The following is an 18,968-nucleotide window of genomic DNA, read 5'->3' as shown; positions in this document are numbered from 1 at the left end:
TTTATATAATATATGAAATGTTTTTTTATTAAATGTATTTATCAGAAATATTATAAACGAATCTTCTTAGAATTACTTTTTTAAAGCTCTACAAAAATTGAAATTTAAAACAACATGTTCATTTAGTTGGCTTTCACTGAAAACTTTCTCAAAACTCATTAATCAGCTATCATTTCTAAGAATATCATCACTCTCAGAAATTATTTTAGCCTCATAAAGTTTTCTTGTAAACCTTTAAGTTGCCAAATTTAGTAGAAAGCATACTGATTAGTTATTTGTTATTGACAAGATATGAAGTGATCATCTTAGTCTTGAAAGGGCTTTTTCGAGGGCTTCTGTCTATGGAGATCGATCCGCATATGTATATGATAATTATTATCCACTATTGTGATCCATATCTGGGTTGTTGTGATAGCTGCAGACACTCCGGCAGCTTCTGCCGATGAAAGCGCCCACGAAACGCATGCCGTTCCACTTGGCTCGCGATCATTGATCTTACCTACTTGGCGCTGTTAATTCGTATTATTAATTCAATCAATCACGGGTTGGATTGGATCGGATTGGATTGGCTGCCTGGCTGGTTGGCAGCAGCTGCCCTAACGATCGATCACCCGGCGATCGCCAATCGACAGATCTGCTGGGAGCGTTGATCTCATCTTCTGGGTGTATCTGTATCCCATCGTCTGTGCAAATGTATCTGCGTGTGTCTTTGGCATTTCACAAATGTGGCGGCGTTCTAGTTTTGCCCTGTCGATTCGCATTTTTGTCTTCGGCCTGACGTTTGCCTCTTGGCTAATTTAATTGTTTGTTTTTTCATTAAGGCTCCCTCGGCCAGATAGATGGGATCCGAAGGCTTTTTAGTTCATTGAAACATTTATAGCACAAACGCGCGTTCGCTGGGCTGGCATTTAATTCGCTAATTGCTAATGCGCTCGGCGCTTATCAAATTGGAGCATCAAAACCTATTTTGCCTCTTCTATATTTTTTTCGTGTCTGTCTTGTTTTACTTTTTTTGGCTGGTTGCTTTCGTTGGTTGTTTTGCTTTGTTTTAATTTAGTCGCACATTTTAGTGCAAATATTTGATAAGACCACTCGAAGTCGCACGTCTCGCGGCGATAATTCGGCGGCATTACTCATACGCCGCGTTGCTCTCGACTTGTTTGCCCGCTTTGCGGTTAACAGTTAGAATTGCTTCCGGCAGTTAAACGCTTTTGATTCAACCCGCTTTAATTTTTAATTTTGCATGCCTAATTCGAGGCTGAATTTCATTTTCGATTCTGACGCAGCGCAACACGTAAATGCGGTTTAAGAAAATGCTTTTTCGAGCAGGTTCAAAATACGTTTAATGATGTGGTAATTCCACTGAATTTACACATCAACAAAAATTACTGTTAATACTGCAGCTTAACGATGGTAATTCTTGTTTTAGCTCGTAGTATTTTTTCAGAAATATGATTTTTTAATGCGTTCCATATATGTATTTAATTACTATTAATCCAGCAGATCTTCACAGAGACAATTGATTTTTTTTCTGCTGCTAAATGCAGATTATTTTACTTTTAATGTGTGGTTCGTTTATTATACCCGTTACTCGTAGAGTAAAAGGGTATATTGTATTCGTGCAAAAGTATGTAACAGCTAGAAGGAAGCGTTTCCGACCCTATAAAGTATATATATTCTTGATCAGGGTCACTAGCCGAGTCGATATAGCCATGTCCGTCTGTCCGTCTGTCTGTCCGTCTGTCTGTCCGTCTGTCTGTCCGTCCGTATGAACGCTGAGATCTCGGAAACTATAAAAGCTAGAAGATTGGCATTTTGCATGCAGATTCTAGGAGTTCCTACGCAGCGCAAGTTTGTTTCAAAAAGGTGCCACGCCTCCTTTAATGCCCACAATCGCTTATATACGATTTTAAAATTTTAAATATTTCGGAAAAGTAAAAATGCAGTTTTATTGTGTTTATCAATACCTATCGAAATGTAGAAGAAATTTTTCAAATCGGACCATTCGTTAAAAAGTTATGCGTGATCAAAGTTTCTATCTCCATCTCCCTCGCACTCCCTTTACCTGAGTAACGGGTATCTGATAGTCGGGGCACCCGACTATAGCGTTCTCTCTTGTTTTAAAAATGGTTTTTAGCATTTGTAAACCTCCAAATTTTTAAATAAATACATTTTTGTATTCTTTCAATTAGATACTATAATTGCAAAATGGTAATAATTTAAAATTTTAGGATTTCTGACAAATTTCTCAAGACGTCTTAATTCTTTTGAGTGTGTTTTTTATATTTGGCGGTTGGCAGACTGCTAACGATAATCTGCGCTAAGCTGATGGCTAATTGAAATGTTTATGGCCGGACGTGAAGCGCGCCAGTTATTACAGATTTCTGATGAAGCCTTGTCTCTGGCAATTTATCTAAATTTCTACCCATTAGAGGGGTCGTTTCTGACTTCGATCTAGCCACTCTATCAGCGAGACTCCAACCACCCAGGATTCTCCGGTTTTATCTAATTAGGTAGTCAAAACAAAACCAAAACAAAAAAAAAAGAGACTGCCATATAAACTGTGTCACTAAACAAAAATCCAAGCGGAGGGGCTGAGGGAACTCAACTTTGCCCACAGAATTGTGTCAAATAGATAAAAAAGAAAAACGATGCCAGCGGCAACGACTGCGACAGCGATGATGATGATAATGATGATGATGATGGCGATGATGATGGTTATAACGATAACTGCAGAGATGGAAAAAGGCGTCGGGGCAGCCACTCCTTTCAGCGCTATAATTATAACCCCGATTCCAGCTTAATGGGAGAAAACTGGCCCCGAAAATTGTGGAGCATTTGAATAATTTGACAAGAATGCAATCAACATGAAAACAGAACGTAAAAGAAGTAAGAGCGAGAGATTGTCAAAAAAAAAAGTAGGCGGCGGCTTTTGTTGATTTAAATGGCACCCAAAAGTCCGGGGGAGGGGAGAAACTTCGGCTATATGGACAACTATTCAAATTGAGGTCATTCATCTCGCTTCGTTGAGCGCGCTTAAGTGAATTATGTATACGTAGATATATGTGGGGAAACGGGGAGCAGGGGGTCTGGAGTATTCGAAGGCGGGTCAGCAGCTTAGATGAGCATGTGAATGGAGGCAGGGAAACAACAAAAAAAAATAGAATATACACACACCCCACTAGCACCTTTGTCGCTTTGCCCCCCGAGCAAGAAATGGGTTCCATTTACACTTCATGGAAAGCCTTTCTCCAAGTCCCCGCTAATTGCCCGCAATTTGCCTTGGAATCTGTCACCCTCCTGCTGTTCGCAAATTCAGAAAATCTGATTGATTGACTCGGGATCGACGCCCTCCGCCGTGGATTTGCATAAATATTTGCCAGCTCTTTGGAATTTTGATATTATTGCCGTTCTCTATCTGCCTCGTTTCGGTTTAGTTTCGTTCCGTTTCGTATCGTTTCGCTTGACTTTATTTGATTTTCTTATGGGAGTAGGTCAGTTCAAAATTTGCATATATGGCCGCTCTGCTGGCTGCCTTTGATTTCTCGCTCGATTTTTTATTCATATTCTGACTGTTTGCCCTGCCCCAAAAACGTAAATGTGCGAACACGTGCTATACATATGATGATATTACATCGACTTGGTTGCGTTGAGTTTGTTTCGGACTAATATCTTTGCCGATGATTGGTTATAAAATAAACATTGACTGCCCACTATCTGAAGTGGAAATTCATGTCCTAACGAACGGGTATATCCCCTGGGAGTTGGGTCAATTGCAAAGTCAATAGATTGCAACAAAGTCCAGATATTGTGTCACTATTAAATGCCTATAAAAAGGCTTGTATTTTCCGCAAAAACTTAGTTGTCATTCTGATATATTACTAAAAGCATGAAGTTGGGTGAGCAATAGCTGGATTCCGATTATATATCCTTTTTCTAAGGATGGACTCGTACTTTGCAGTTTGGATATTTCTTGGAGGACTCCTGATCCTTGGAAACTATACTACCTATGGTCAGTATTTTTCTTATGGACCGGATACCACTTGCGTTTGCTCGGGTCACCCAGTGGGCGATTTGGTACCGGATTGCGAGGATTGCTCCGGTTACTACCTTTGCGGCGATGGTTATGCTGAGAAAAATAAGTGTACTCCCGGTCTGATCTTTGACATCAACATACAAGCCTGTGTGGTCGGTGAGTGTCCGAGGTGGGATGGCACTTGCTCGACTCCACCATCAACTCCAACAACTCCAGGAACTCCAGAAACTCCAGAAACTCCAGAAACTCCAGGAACTCCAGAAACTCCTGGGACTCCTGGAACGCCTGGAACTCCTGGAACTCCTGGAACTCCAGGACCGTCAGAGCCTCCAGGAACCTGTAGCAATAATGTAAAATGTAGATTCCATGGCGAAATTATTGCCCATCCCCAACACTGTCGATTGTTTTACACCTGCGTGGAAAATTGTCCTACTTTGGGCTTTTGTGAGCTGGGCAAATGGTTCGATAGGGAGAACTTTGTGTGTGATTATCCACAAAATGTCCGCAATTGTCCCTCCAATAAGGACTAGGACATGGTTTTTGATTTGCGACATATAATTTTCTACTTACCAAATAAGCCTTTTCTCAAGGCAATGAATTAATACAAATCATCCAAAAAAATTAAATACTTAACCAATAAAAGTAGTTACGGTTAAATAAAATCTATGCTTTTCAATAATTTATAAATTTTACTTAAAGACTCAACATATTCGTATTTTAAAAGCTGAATGCTAACTAATTAAACTGAAAATCAATAAAACTGTGACTCTAAAAAGTGTTTTAATTTTGATTATTTCTAGAAACTTATTTTTATTTGATCACATTTTTGACAAAATCGTTCAACTATTTCTCATTTATGACATATTAATTCATAAAATAGTGGCAATAGATGTCTTATTATTTTATTTTCTTATTTAATTCAAGTGTTTGTATTTATGTACATTGTATACGATCAAGTAATCAAAACGAAATCTTTTCTTAACTTTAAGACCATATTAGATATTAATTTAAGATTCATTTCCAACTGCAATCGGAGAAAAATCAAATCAAATAAATATGTGTCATGGCAAATCGAAGTGAGGCAAAGTTAATTTGAACGGTCATTAAACTGCAATTGTCCTCATGAATAGGCAGAGCGAATAGGCAAAAGCCAGCGAGCAGCGCCCAACAACATGGCGATAATTTACGCAAATTGCTTGACACAATTTTGCATTTGTTGTTGGTGCTGCTGCTTATGTTGTTGCTGTTGTTGTTGTTGTTGTTGCTTCGGGCGTGTGGGCGGTTGCTGCGTGTGAATTGTTGTTGTTGCTGTTGCTGGTGCTGCTACCGCTGGCAGAAAGCAACAAATTTAGCACGCAACTAACAATTTTAGCTGTTCCAGATAGAGCGACACTCGCAAACACTCGCTGACTGGCACACCCAGGTGCATATGAAAACAAACAAAAGAAGCTTCAAAAGTGGAGTTTAGTTTCGTACACGCCACGAAAAGTGGATAGACTTTTCCCTTGTCATTCCGGGAAAATTTTAGTAAAATTGGGGCCGTTTTGCAAAGTCTATTGGCTATAGTACCTCAAATGGCTTTAAAGAATTTGGGCTTAATATTTATCATTAAAAACCATTAAAATAAAACTATGTATACACCCAAAGGTTTTTAAAAAATGTTGCTAACAAATTTTAAAATTAGAATATGACTATATATAAAATGGGTCTTTCAAATTTGTTGTTAAACCAATTTAAATTTAAATATGTCAGAACTATGAAACAAATTTATGTTATATATATTTCGTTGTCTTTCTGAATTCCTAAAAACAAATATATTAATAATTTACGAGTAACTACATAAATCTTAAAAGCATTTTAGATAATTCTACAGTTTTAAATGAACTAATTTTAAAGAACATTTAAGCTTTAGTTTCGATATAATACTTAAAGTGTTTTAAAACTTTTTATTTTAACAGCACAAATAAAAGAATGAATTCCTTTTCAAAAGCTTTTAAAGATAAAGGTAGAGTAATCAAAAAATAGCCATCGTTTTGTGGAGCAGCAAACAAACAACAAACTTTCACCCGGCAGTAAGCCGCAGCATTTTGGACAATTTCGTAACTGGGTAAACACACACACCACCACACACACACACACACACTGGCACACCCAGGCAGTCATGCAAATGTAGAGTGCATAAAGTGCATAAAGTGCAGCTAGCAGCGACAGGTGAACGAACGACCTCAAACGAGGTCAGTAGTTGGGTGGTGGGAGGGGGCCATGGAAGAGGGGAGGGGCTATGGATGGGGAGGAGGAAGGGGAAACCGGGGCCATTCATGCGCACGATAAAGCCGAAAAAATATCAACTATATATTATGTATACATCCGTGTCTGTGCATGTGTGTTACCACAGCGTGGAACTTTGGCAGTTGGATGTTGCCTGTTGGCATTTGGCATTTTGGCCCTCTTCGCATGCTAATGGCCCGGTTCGGTCCGAAAAGCGACGAAAGACTACGGACCAAAAGTTGGGGCAAAAAAACAAGCTAAATGTGGGCAACATTTGGCCACTTTACGAGGCGATGCTGCCGCTTCTCGCACTTCTGCTGCCTCAGATTTCGGTGACCTAAATCCTTTTTTACCCAGGCCAGAAGTGGGAGCTCAGCTTAGCAAGAAACCCCTCCCCCTACTTTGTGCACTGAAAAAAAATATTATTTCGAATATGGTTTGTTTAGCAGGTTTATCTGTGAGGAACCTAATTAAAAACAAGAAAGGAACGCTAACTTGGAGCCGAAGGTGATATACCCTGCAAATACTCTTAAATTAATCCAAAATTATTCATATAATGCATTCTTAATACTCATAAAAATCCCAACTTCCTAGCTTACAAACACGAAAGTTAGGCATTTCCGATCAATCAGTTATATGGCAGCTATAGAAACTTGTCGGCCGATCACGTATGAAATTTTGTAGGTCGGATGGATTGGCCAAATATAAAACAAAATTTCAACTTCCTAACTTTACAAACGAAATTATGGCATTTCCGATAAATCAGTTATATGGCAGCTATAGGATAAAGTCGGCGATCCTTTAAATTTGGTGAGTCGGATTGATTGGCCAAATATAAAATCTATCGAAAATTTAAACTTCCTAACTTTAAAAAAAGAAAAATTAGGCATTTCCGATCAATCAGTTATATGGCAGCTATTGGATATAGTCGGCCGATCCTTATAAATTTGGTGAGTCGGATTGATTGGCCAAATTTAAAACCCATAGAAAACAAACTTGCGAACTGTCAAACACGTTATGGAACTTCCGATCAATCAGTCTATATGGCAAAGAAATAGTCAGCATCCCGGCCGTTCTAGACTTTTATAGTTTCCAAGAAGATCTCAGCGTTCGATAGCTTTAAAAGAACAGTTTCGAAACAGACAGACGGACAGACAGACAGACGGACAGACAGACGGACAGACGGACAGACGGACAGACGGACAGACGGACATGGCTATATCGACTCAGGTAGTGATCCTGATCAAGAATATATATACTTTATAGGGTCGGAAACGCTTCCTTCTAGCTGTTACATACTTTTGCACGAATACAATATACCCTTTTACTCTACGAGTAACGGGTATAATTATTACTTTTTAGCTATGGTCTATTTAAGAAATATGTTGCTGCCAAAATATTATATTATCATAATTTATATGTTGTCCTTAGGCAACTGCAAATATAATATCGGAAAGAAATGTTCAATTTAAATTGTGAACCAAATAGAAATGATAAGATATAGACGCCCCATATATTACGTAACCATTGAGGAGGTTATCAGTGAGATGATTACTTCTATAGGTCTTCCCTTTATGGCAAAATAATGAAATTAAGGGGAAATTTATATGATTAAGTTATCTTAAATTGTAACAAATGGGTTATATATTTCAGAACCTGAATGTTTTAAAAGAAACTTATGTAAAGCCTAAAAACATTAAATAAAAAGATAGTTTCAAGTTTCTTAAAATTTTTCAAGTGCATGATGTATTTTTCCAAGTGTGATTCTGCCTGTGAATCTGGCCTAAACGAGTTTTTCCGCCCTCTTCTTGCTCCGCACTCCCCCCTCTGCCGCTCGCCATTTGGCTGCACTAAATCACTTAAGATGCTTTTAGCTGGGAAAAAAAGTTTGAGCTTAGGCCAGCAACGCTCCACTTATTTATGTGGGCTTGGGCTCCCCAACTTGGCCCGAAGCGTGTGTAATGGATGGTGTTGACCTGGTCTGAATGGGGCCTGCTCCGTGGGTGGTGACAGGTGACAGGAGACGGGAGACAGGCGAGGGGGTCCAGGTCCGTCAGGTCCAGGTCGATTGAATAAGTAATGACGGGGATTATGCTGGGGCCATTTGGGGCAGTACTGCTCCCAATTCCGCAATGATAGATACTCCACTTCCACTCGGGCTGAAGCAGCCATCGATCTGCTCCACTTCTCGACGACTTCAGCAGCCCCTCGAATCTGGATTTGCGATGGTAAAATCTTCAAAATCAATAAACCGCAGCCCTGGGTCGCTAATTGAAAACACCTTAGAACAAACAGAGCAAGAACGCCGAGTGCCCGCCATGAGCAATTAGCGGCATATCGAAGGTGGCAGCCTCAAAAACCAATGGCCAAGTATTATGCATGCCTATATGGGGGTGCAGTGTGTGTGGTGTGGCGAATTATGCCATAATTAATTTACGAGCTGTGACAATTAACGCCAACGAGACGTTTTATGATCAACGCTCTTTGGTGGGCGGTGAAAAGCGTGACTCGAGCACAATGAGAACCTAGAAATCATAGAAAACCTAGAGTTAAGAGCGTGACAAGGCTGGAACTGAAACCTCGTCTGACGGCGGTCGTAATGGGATCATGTTGCCGCCAAACTAAGGTCAGGGAAGCTCTGGCTCAGGGTCTTCTAGAGCTGCGAAATCTATCACCAAAATGGGTCATCATTTCGGTGTTTACCTTATCAATTTCGATTTATTCGCTGGCATATAAGCATGACATTCAAAATATTATAATAATGCTTTTACTATTATATTTATTAACTGATTATGAGTTTGCTGATAATGATACAATTGATAAAAAGATAGCAACCTTATCCGAAAACTTAAAATTTCCTATTCATAAGACACAGTAAGATCGTACTAAACTTTTGAGAAACAAACAAAGAACAATAATAAAATGTTTTTAAAATAAAATTGAAAACGTTAATTAAAACACTCCATTTGTTTTTAGGGTTTCTATTTAATTTCTATTTAATATTGCAAATAATTTGTCATAAGGAAATGGTTTTATTTTTCATGATCCAACACAAAACTTCAAGTCCCTCTCTTCATAATTTTTAAATTTACATAAAATTATTTTTGTGGAAATAATTTGCGGAATGTATGCATTTATATATATTTCTTGTTGTGTAGGGCAAACGACCTTTTCGACCCTCGACCAGCACAGATGCCATGTTTTGGTGTTGTCATAAATGGGTCAGTGTGTTGGCCATCTTTCACTTGGCCAGCTGCCTTCTGGCATTTGCTGGCGATGCTTTGCGTGCAGAAGAGTTTTCCGGCTTCCCCTGTCCACGCTGCGTATGCGCAATGCATGCGAAGTTTCTTTCACTTTTGCCGTGCTCTTTCTTTTGCCTCCACATTTTGCCGTATTTTATGTGATTTTACGATGTTGTCAGCCCGAAATGCTGACGCATAGTAAGAGCAGAGGCTTTCGTCATTAGTGTTGTTATTGTGACCGTTTGTTTGGAAACCGCCGGCGGCGGCTACCGCCAGACCACAATAACAACACAGCACAACACAACTCGGCAAAGCCGAAGAAATACCCGCACATAAACTCATATAAGGCAAGAGGAAAAACAAAAAGCGGCGGCAACGAAATCACTTGCCTCCGTTTTCATATTGAGCGCAGTGGGTCAATGTCCCACTGATAAAGTGAGCACTGAATGCCGGCAACTGGAGCAGCTGCGTCTGTTTCTTTTTCTGTCTGTCTGCACTGGCTTTTGGGCAGCCAAATGCGATTTTAATTAATAAAATATGTGTAGTCTTCGGTTGCACAAAGCAAAATTTCACGTTGTGCAATTTTCACAGACAAACAAAACTGAGAAATGCCGAAAACCTCTAGCTAATGAACACTTCAAACGATGAACGAAAATTGAAATTAATTATTTTCCCCGACAGAATGTATCGCATTTCGACAGACCAACAACTTGTAGGACACGCAAATTTTCTAGTTGATAGCACAGAAATGTTGGCAATTTGCTAGAGATACTCGAAAGTATCCACAAGTGTGTGACGCATTTATAAGATTTATGCGTGTGCCAGTTTTTCTGCTTCCCAACTAAATACAAAGTATACATCAACACTCGGTGGATGCTATAATAAGTTAATCGTGTGTTTTGTAGGGAATGAATTTTCGAATTTAAATAGTCGGATGACTAACAAGCTACAAACTATAAGGCAAATACGCACTATTTTATTGGCTCAACATTATGTGCGTATCAGTTTTCTGTGGGAAAATTAAATGGGAAATGTAAAATTTAAATGAGCTTTTTTGTGGCATACTTTTGGGGTGGCGCATTAAAAATGGGCGGAAATAAGTACACAGCTCTCATTTCCCTTTTTTGCCATCATGTTTTTTCAATTACTTGAAAATATATTATTAATTAAAGGCAATATGAGTTTGTTTTGCTAATAAGTTCAATTGCCATTGAAAATAGCAATTATTTATTTAAAACAGAAACTAAATATTTCTGTGCATAAATGAAAATGCATTAAATATAGGAGGAAAAAGTATTCAACAGTACTTAAATCTAAAGTTTAATTTATTTTGAATAGTTTTATTGCAAATATATTTAAATTAAAAATGAGAATATGTGTATGTTCGCGATTTCAATATTTAGAACAATTTAAAAAAAATAATTTAGATTTTCTTTTGGAGTGCCAGTTAACTTATTGAATAGCCAGTAAGGTAATTGCAATTTAAGTTAAATACCACAGCTTGTCTATTTAAATATGCAACTTACCGTGGGGTTATTTCACTCGCAAGAATGCAATTAACTAAGTAACTAATTACCCCATTTCTCCCCCATTTTTTGTCCCTTGCAGCTGTACGTTATGGTCGCGTTCCCAAGCGTTCCCGTGAGCTGAACGGAGCAGCCGCCGCCTCCGCCGCTGCAGGCGCTCCATCTGCCATAAATGTGGATGACACCTCCGGCAGCACACTGCAACCCAATCAGTTACAGCAGCAACAGCAACAGCAGCAACATCTCCTGCAGCAGCAGCAGCAGCAGCAACATCAGCAACAGCAACATCAGCAACAACAGCAGCAACCGCATGTGAGCGGAGCTAGAGTGAAGACACCGAGTACTCCACAAACGCCACAAATGTGTTCGATCGCCTCCTCGCCATCGGAGCTGGGCGGTTGCAATAGTGCCAATAACAATAATAATAATAACAACAATAGCAGCGGCAATGCCAGCGGCGGCAGCGGCGTAAGCGTCGGCGTTGTTGTTGTGGGCGGACACCAGCAACTGGTGGGCGGCAGCATGGTGGGCGTGGGCATGGGCACGGATCACCAGGTGGGCATGTGCCACGACGGACTGGCCGGAACGGCCAACGAGCTGACCGTCTACGATGTGATCATGTGCGTGTCGCAGGCGCACCGCCTCAACTGCTCCTACACGGAGGAACTGACCAGGGAGCTGATGCGCCGCCCCGTGACGGTGCCACAAAATGGGGTAAGTGCCGAAGACAGAAATATGGACAATAAGTAAGAATTAGCAAATCGTTGACAGTTTTGTGGTCGCATAATTAAACCAGTCTTTCTATATATTTTTTATACCCTTGCAGAGGGTATTATAATTTTGTCAAATGTATGAACATAATAGACATCCGACCATATAAAGTATAATATAATTTTTAATCATGATCACATTTACAATCATTTGTTAAAAGCAAAACAATGTATACGATAGGCCGTCTGTTAAAAAATCGATGCCGTACTATCCGTCTGTCTCGTTGGTCCGAAAATTTAGTTTAAACATCGATGTCTGTTTTGGGCCACCATCGATACTATCGTTTCAGAAAAAACTATTTTTTCTTTGTATTTGCAGCAGTATATTTGAACGAAAAGGGGATTAGCCGACTATATCCTATAGCTGCCATATAACTGAACGATCGGAAATGTCCACTTTAAGGTCATGCAATTTTAAAATTAAAGAAGTTGGGATTTTCTATGGGTTTTATATTTGGCCAATAAATTTTTCGTACCAAATTTTCATTATGATTGGCCGATTAGTTCCTATATGCTGCCATATAACTGAACGATCGGAAATGCCGCAACTTTGGTGTTTGTAAAGTTAGAAAGTTGGACCTTCTATGGGTTTTAATTAGGCCTGAATCAATTTGACGTAGCAAATTTTATAAGGATCAGCTGACTATATCCTATAGCCCAAAATAACTTTTTGATCGGAAATGACATAACTTATAATTTTTTTAGGAAGTTGGGATTTTCTATGGAGTTCTTATTTTTTACCAATATAATCCGACCTACCAAACTTCATAAGGATCGTAAATATATCTTTTTGCTAATATGTTCGATTGGAATATGCCAGTAACTTTGGTGTTTTTAAAGTTTGGAAGTTGGGATTTATATGAGTCGTTAGAATGCATCATATGAATAATTTTGGAGAATATAATTTACAGAGTATTCTGCAAGGGTATATCAACTTCGGCTCCGCCCGAAGTTAGCTTTCCTTTCTTGTTTTTAAATATATTTTCAAATGTATAACATAATATAACAAATATATGTATAATTAATTTTAAATATACACATTTACAATCCTTTCTTAAAAGCAAAACAATGTATACAATATAAGAACCTTTGAGTTAAGACTTTTTAAACAGTATTTCGAAATCATTTTCTATTTTTACATAGCTTTTTGATAGTCAAATAATTGAAGTGTTTAAATTTTTTAAATATTGAATATTTTATAAATAAGGAAACATTATTTCCCGTGAACAGAAAGATTTAAAGTCATATAACCCGCTTAGAGCTACATTTCTTAGCAGTTCGGTATCATAATAATAATCATGATTGACAACTACAAAAATCCAAGATTCGATGACACATTAAACTAATCCATAAAATGTTCTTTGTAATAAAAATGGTTATTTTCTTGTGAAGGCTTAGTCAATAGAAAACCAAAACATTTTTTTAAATTTTACTAACCCAATCTTTTTATGCAGATTGCCAGCACAGTGGCGGAGAGCCTGGAGTTCCAGAAGATCTGGCTGTGGCAGCAGTTCTCGGCCAGGGTGACGCCCGGCGTCCAGCGGATTGTGGAGTTTGCGAAACGCGTACCTGGCTTCTGTGATTTCACCCAAGACGACCAGCTCATACTCATCAAGCTGGGCTTCTTCGAGGTCTGGCTGACGCATGTGGCACGCCTAATTAACGAGGCCACTCTGACACTGGACGACGGAGCCTACCTGACGCGCCAGCAACTCGAGATACTCTACGATGTGAGTAGACTTTTTGAGGTATTAATAGAACACTTTAAAATAATCGACAAACATTTTGAAATTGTTAACTTTACAACTGAATCCATGACCTATTCATGCTTAAGTTGAAACTAGACCTCGCAGGGAATTTATATTTTAAAATTATTTTGAAATGCTTATTAGCCGGGATTTTAGTAAGAGGAATTTAAGATTATTTCTGAGCTATTATATCTGGATAAAAATTAAGCTGTGTGCTTAAGTTAAAGTTTTTAAGTTTAGAAAAAACGCCTTTTATATAGAAAATATTGGTACAAAAGAACAAGTTATAAACAGCATAAAGGCATAACTATTAATTCGTTGTGAAATGATGTAAAGCATATATATAATTTGTACTGTGGTTTTATTTTTTGAAGTCATTAAATTAATAATTAAGAAGTTTTTCATAATCAATAAATAATTTAACCATAGTTATGAACTATGTTCCTTTTTTTCGGTGTTATAATACCAATTTCCCCTTTTTGCTTTCCAGTCTGACTTTGTGAACGCCTTGCTGAACTTTGCCAACACGTTGAACGCCTACGGGCTGAGCGACACCGAGATCGGGCTGTTCTCGGCCATGGTGCTGCTGGCCTCCGACCGGACGGGACTCAGCGAGCCGAAGGTGATCGGACGGGCCAGGGAGCTGGTGGCCGAGGCGCTCCGCGTCCAGATCGTGCGCTCCCGGGCGGGATCCACGCAGGCGCTGCAACTGATGCCGGCGCTGGAGGCCAAGATACCCGAACTGCGGTCCCTGGGGGCCAAGCACTTCTCACACCTAGACTGGCTGCGGATGAACTGGACCAAGCTGCGCCTGCCGCCCCTCTTCGCCGAGATCTTCGACATACCCAAGGCCGACGACGAGCTGTAGGATGGGGGATCCGGATACCCGCGATTCCAGGGCCGTGCAAAAGCAAACCGCAACAAAATATTCTACCACTTGTAGGCTTAAGCAACGTAGATATAGAGAAAAGGGAGGGCCGGAGATCAGATACACGTCTACTCAGCATTACTGGAGATAGTTCACTAAGCCTATATGCATATTTACTAGCAGTGTTAGAGCGACTAGGACTCCACTACCCGCTGAACATATCCATGCGCAAACATAAATTATTTATTTCATTGTTGACTCATCGAGATCCACTCCGTTCCACATCACATCATCCCCATGCACACCCAACCGAAATTAAGAAATCAAACGGAAATTCACCATTGGCCAGCTATCCAAGGCATCTATTTAGAACTCGACTGAAGAGCGAGCGTTAAAGTTCGATAAATACTGGTTTTTTAAATAATATTAACTACTATAAACGATATCGGATATATGTGTACGTTACATCTAGAGATACGACCCTAGCGTAGTCGAAAAGCAAAAAGACCCACTTCGTTTGCTTGCAAAAGTTGGAGATCCCATACGATTTAATAATATACATATGCAAAATGATAAATCTATGCCTAGTTTAAATCATTTTCGAGTTGAAGATCGATGCGTTTATTGTATCTGCGTGTAAATAAATTTAAATTAATTTTAACCATTAACTCGCTGCGACTTGATTATTTTAAACCCCACCACCCACTGAGTTGCTCGATGATCCATCCCAGATCTTCGGCTGCAACGGCCTCCATTCAAAGTGTTCAGTTTCTCACTTAAGATCAGACATTTACATCTTACGATTAAGAAACTTGGGTTAGAGACCATCTAAGTTAAGTGCTTTAAGGCTTCATTTGTATAACTCGGAACAATCAAATTGTTTGATCAATTTTTGAATAGATTGGTGCTAAATTTGTGTGTTAAGTTTACATGGAAACAAGCGAAGAAAACCAACAGACAGGCGAACAAAATATATATATTTAAACCTATCTATATATCAAATACATGTATGTAAAAATCAAAAGGATTCTTCTCTAAAGCTCTTCATTGATTGTTGAATTTATATAGAAAATTTTGTAAATTTTATTAGTGTGACAAAGGAAAATATTAAATGTAGAGGCAGCTGCGATCGATCTTGTGGCTGCCGTTTTATGCTCCATGTGTACCTTTCGCTTATTGAACTAGAATATCGAAATCAATATAGATCTATATACATAAATTTATAGACTACGATTCGCAATATCTTAGAAGACACGCAACTTACAACGCTAGCAATTTTCTCTCCCGATCCTCGAAAATCCCCTACACCACTATACTTTTGATCCAAGCACAAACCCAAGAAAACTCTGTGTTAATTTTGTAAACCAGTGCGCATAATGGAACCTTGTGAATGTAGCATTAAAAACGACAACAAGAACAACAGATTTTTAATTACATTATTAACTTATACCTAACTATTATATACAGATATATAATAAATATATAGATACAATTTTTTACCTACTGTAGCTTTGATTACATTTTTCAATGATGTGTCAAATTTTAAATGGTATTAACGATAGTCCAAAATACTCAACAACTACAGCAGAAAATGTTACAGCGCATTAAGAAGGCCGACTTCCTACGATCATGGCTTGTTACGTGTCCACTAATCGCTCCACTCGAATACAGTGCAAAGATCCAACCCAGATATACATTAATCAAATATCAATATGCAAGACATTGCTTAGCTGTTTACTGATCCATACCCCCAACATCCCGAAGATGAGTCGGCAGCTCCGACCTTGCAATGCCCTGTACAATTTAAAATTGTGTTTTCCGTAGATCCCCCGATAGATGACCTGTGGTCTGTGGTGAATCCAACCCCATTCATTCCGCTCACAGTGCAGGGCATTCACAATTATCTGATATGAAGGCTGCTCGCTTTACTAACTTACTAAGAAATAGAACAGAAAACCATATACATAACACTAAGCCCAAAACAAAATATAACAAATAAACAAAAGACGATAAGAACACTGCGAAAACTAATTAGAAAACGAAATACATACGCAGATTGTAATAAAATTACAGAAAAGCAAACAAACAAACGTCTTTGAATGATTTGATAAAGTAGTGGAAAAATGTGGAGGTTTATCATAGGGGTAAGAAACTATTTCGCCAGCGATGAAATATGAAATTTCCATTTTAATTAGGAATACACCATTTTCAATTAATGATAGCTATAAAAAAATTCCAACCGCATGCTTTGTTTACATAAAACGATATATTTGGTTTTCATTTGTTAGGTACACGGTCGGTATAGTTAAAATGCGTTCTTTTGGTTAGTTTGGAATGGAGTTACTTAGTTCCATTGTTTAAGTCAATATAGGTACATCAAAAGCCATTATTTAAGTATCTTTTAAGCTCAATCATCGCGAGGCAGCGGATTGAACTGCGTTAGCACCTTGGAGATTTCTTGGGCCAATTGTGGCGTGGCTGCTGCCAGGACCCTTCGCGACATAATGTCAAACTCCCCGCCTGCAGGATCGATGACCACTCCTCCGGCCTCACGAACAATCAAATCCCCGGCACAAACATCCCAGGCATGAATGCCGAATTCATAGTTGGCATCGGCGGCTCCCAGAGCAACCATGGACATGTTTAGGGCTGCCGAACCCAGAACGCGTAAACTGAAAGAGAAAATAATATATATTAACAGGAGAAACATTATATTTTGTTAGGGTATTGTCCTTAGATAAATATTAACATTCAATTATAGACTACAAATTCTAAAATCTTTAGTTACAAATTTTTAAATGTGGCATTATATGTACACACAATTTTACTGTTTCTATGGAAGAAATCTAAAAAATGGAACTATATCTTTATAAAATGATTTTGTTTCCTTAACAAACAATTATTTAAATTCTTTTCAGATACATATAAAATAAAACATTTTTTTTTCAGAAAATAAAGTATTTTAGGCCGGAACTTCCAAGTTGCTTTTGAATTTTCTTGCTAACTTACCCGTGCACCTTTTTGGCCATCTTTTCGAAGTTCTCGTTGACGACCTTCATCTTTTCCTCGTCGCGGGTGGTTCCAAACTCACTGGTGACCAGGGCCTTGCCCAGTTCCTGCTGGCCACTCACGTGGATCCTCCGGCCGTTGTAGAAGGCTCCATGTCCCCGTCTCGCGGTGAAGCGCTGCTCCAAGATGGGGTTATAGACCAGGCCCAGCTCCGTGACCTTGTTCACCTTCAGGCCCACCGAGATGCAGGAGTGGGGAAAGGCGTGCACAAAGTTCATGGTGCCGTCCACGGGATCGATGATCCAGGTGGGGTCATTGGTCAGCTTTTTGACGCCACCCTCGCCGCTGCTCTCCTCCTCGCCGATGAACCTGTAATATCCATAGATTAGCCAATTGGTGGGACAATAGGGACTGTTAATCCCACTTGTGATCCGGAAAGTGCCGGCGAATGCCGTCCATCAGCAGCTGCTCCACATCCTTGTCCGTCTGGGTCACCAGATCAATGTCGTTGCTCTTGGTCACAAACTCCTGGCGGGTCTCATTGTTGCGTGCGATTAGCTGGGAAAATTACCAGGAAAATCGAAAAATTCCATTAGTCTCCATAATACAGGAGTGATTTTCCACTTCAATTTACCCTTCCAGCCTCGGATACCAGATTGCTGACCACTTCAAAGCACTTTTCCAGGTCCACATTATCGCCCATTTTGCAGTGGTGTTGTCTGTTTGGTTTCTGGACTTGCAATGAGCCGCTAACAAATCAAAAAATTACTAGTTTTAATTTAATTATACTATTATCAACAAAGTGACCGAGGCTCGCGACCGTTAAAATATACCAATAAGATTATGGAAAATACTTCTAACATACCAGAAAAGTTCTCTGATTGGAGAACTTTTATAAATACAGAGGATCCCACAGGTAATTAATTCAGTGAAGTTGCTATTTTCGCTATATTAATCCACGAATTTTGGCATAAAAAGGTTTTGTTAACTGGTATACAGTTACAGCTAATAAACGATAATCTTATTCTGACCATTGAAAAAATTCTTTTCCCGCCCATGAACCTGGTAAAGAACTTAGCTATTTACTTATTTCAATCGATTCGCGCCAAGTTCAAATCGCCAAGTTTTTATAACTTACGTTTGTGGTGAAAGCGCCAAATGAGATCCATATATCGAGGACTTACAAGAAACAAATTTTTGAAATATCAAACACAATTTCAACGCCATAACGATTTAATTTATGTAAGACAGCTAAATATATATAACAAGAAATCTATAATAAGAAATGAAAGGGTAAACTGATAAGTATTTAATAAATAAAGTAGTAAAGTCTCGATTTTAAATTTTATTTAATCCCGATTATATATATAAGAAAATGAAATTGTGAACTCCCAAAATTATTTATATTATTTTTCACAGGCCACATAAAATTGTTGTGTGCGTATTGACTTCAAATCATATTACTCATACGTACCTTTGATAAAATAATTTATACTTAAAG

General features: G+C 38.9%; 2 protein-coding genes across 4 annotated transcripts in view; one reads left to right on the top strand and one right to left on the bottom strand.

Annotated features, from left to right (window-relative positions):
- LOC108041845 (ecdysone-induced protein 78C) overlaps positions 1-16,544 on the top strand; it is a 48,500-nt gene extending 31,956 nt beyond the window's left edge. The window contains exons 5-7 of one of the 3 annotated variants that reach the window (XM_044456681.1): positions 11,155-11,786; positions 13,297-13,590; positions 14,081-16,544. In XM_044456681.1, coding sequence (XP_044312616.1) covers positions 11,155-11,786; positions 13,297-13,590; positions 14,081-14,458 — 1,304 coding nt within the window. In that variant the 3' untranslated portion in view covers positions 14,459-16,544. Of the gene's footprint in view, positions 1-11,154; positions 11,787-13,296; positions 13,591-14,080 lie in introns of those variants that run through there. The other 2 variants (XM_044456679.1, XR_006417385.1) reach the window with 2 other exon arrangements.
- Positions 16,545-16,705: 161 nt separating this feature from the next.
- LOC108042213 (inositol monophosphatase 1) lies at positions 16,706-18,710 on the bottom strand. Its single transcript, XM_017120394.2, has 5 exons — positions 18,606-18,710; positions 18,102-18,216; positions 17,892-18,025; positions 17,468-17,836; positions 16,706-17,130 (listed from the first exon to the last, which is right to left on the bottom strand). Exons 1-5 carry the CDS (start codon positions 18,692-18,694, stop codon positions 16,866-16,868), a joined length of 972 nt encoding a protein of 323 aa, XP_016975883.1. The 5' UTR covers positions 18,695-18,710; the 3' UTR covers positions 16,706-16,865.
- Between the last annotated feature and the right edge of the window lie 258 nt (positions 18,711-18,968).

The sequence above is a fragment of the Drosophila rhopaloa genome, unplaced genomic scaffold, assembly GCF_018152115.1.
Source record: "Drosophila rhopaloa isolate 14029-0021.01 unplaced genomic scaffold, ASM1815211v1 contig_150, whole genome shotgun sequence".
Classification (NCBI taxonomy): Eukaryota; Metazoa; Arthropoda; class Insecta; order Diptera; family Drosophilidae; genus Drosophila; species Drosophila rhopaloa.
Note: the sequence above shows the minus strand (reverse complement) of the source record. Positions and strands in the feature narration are given on the sequence as shown.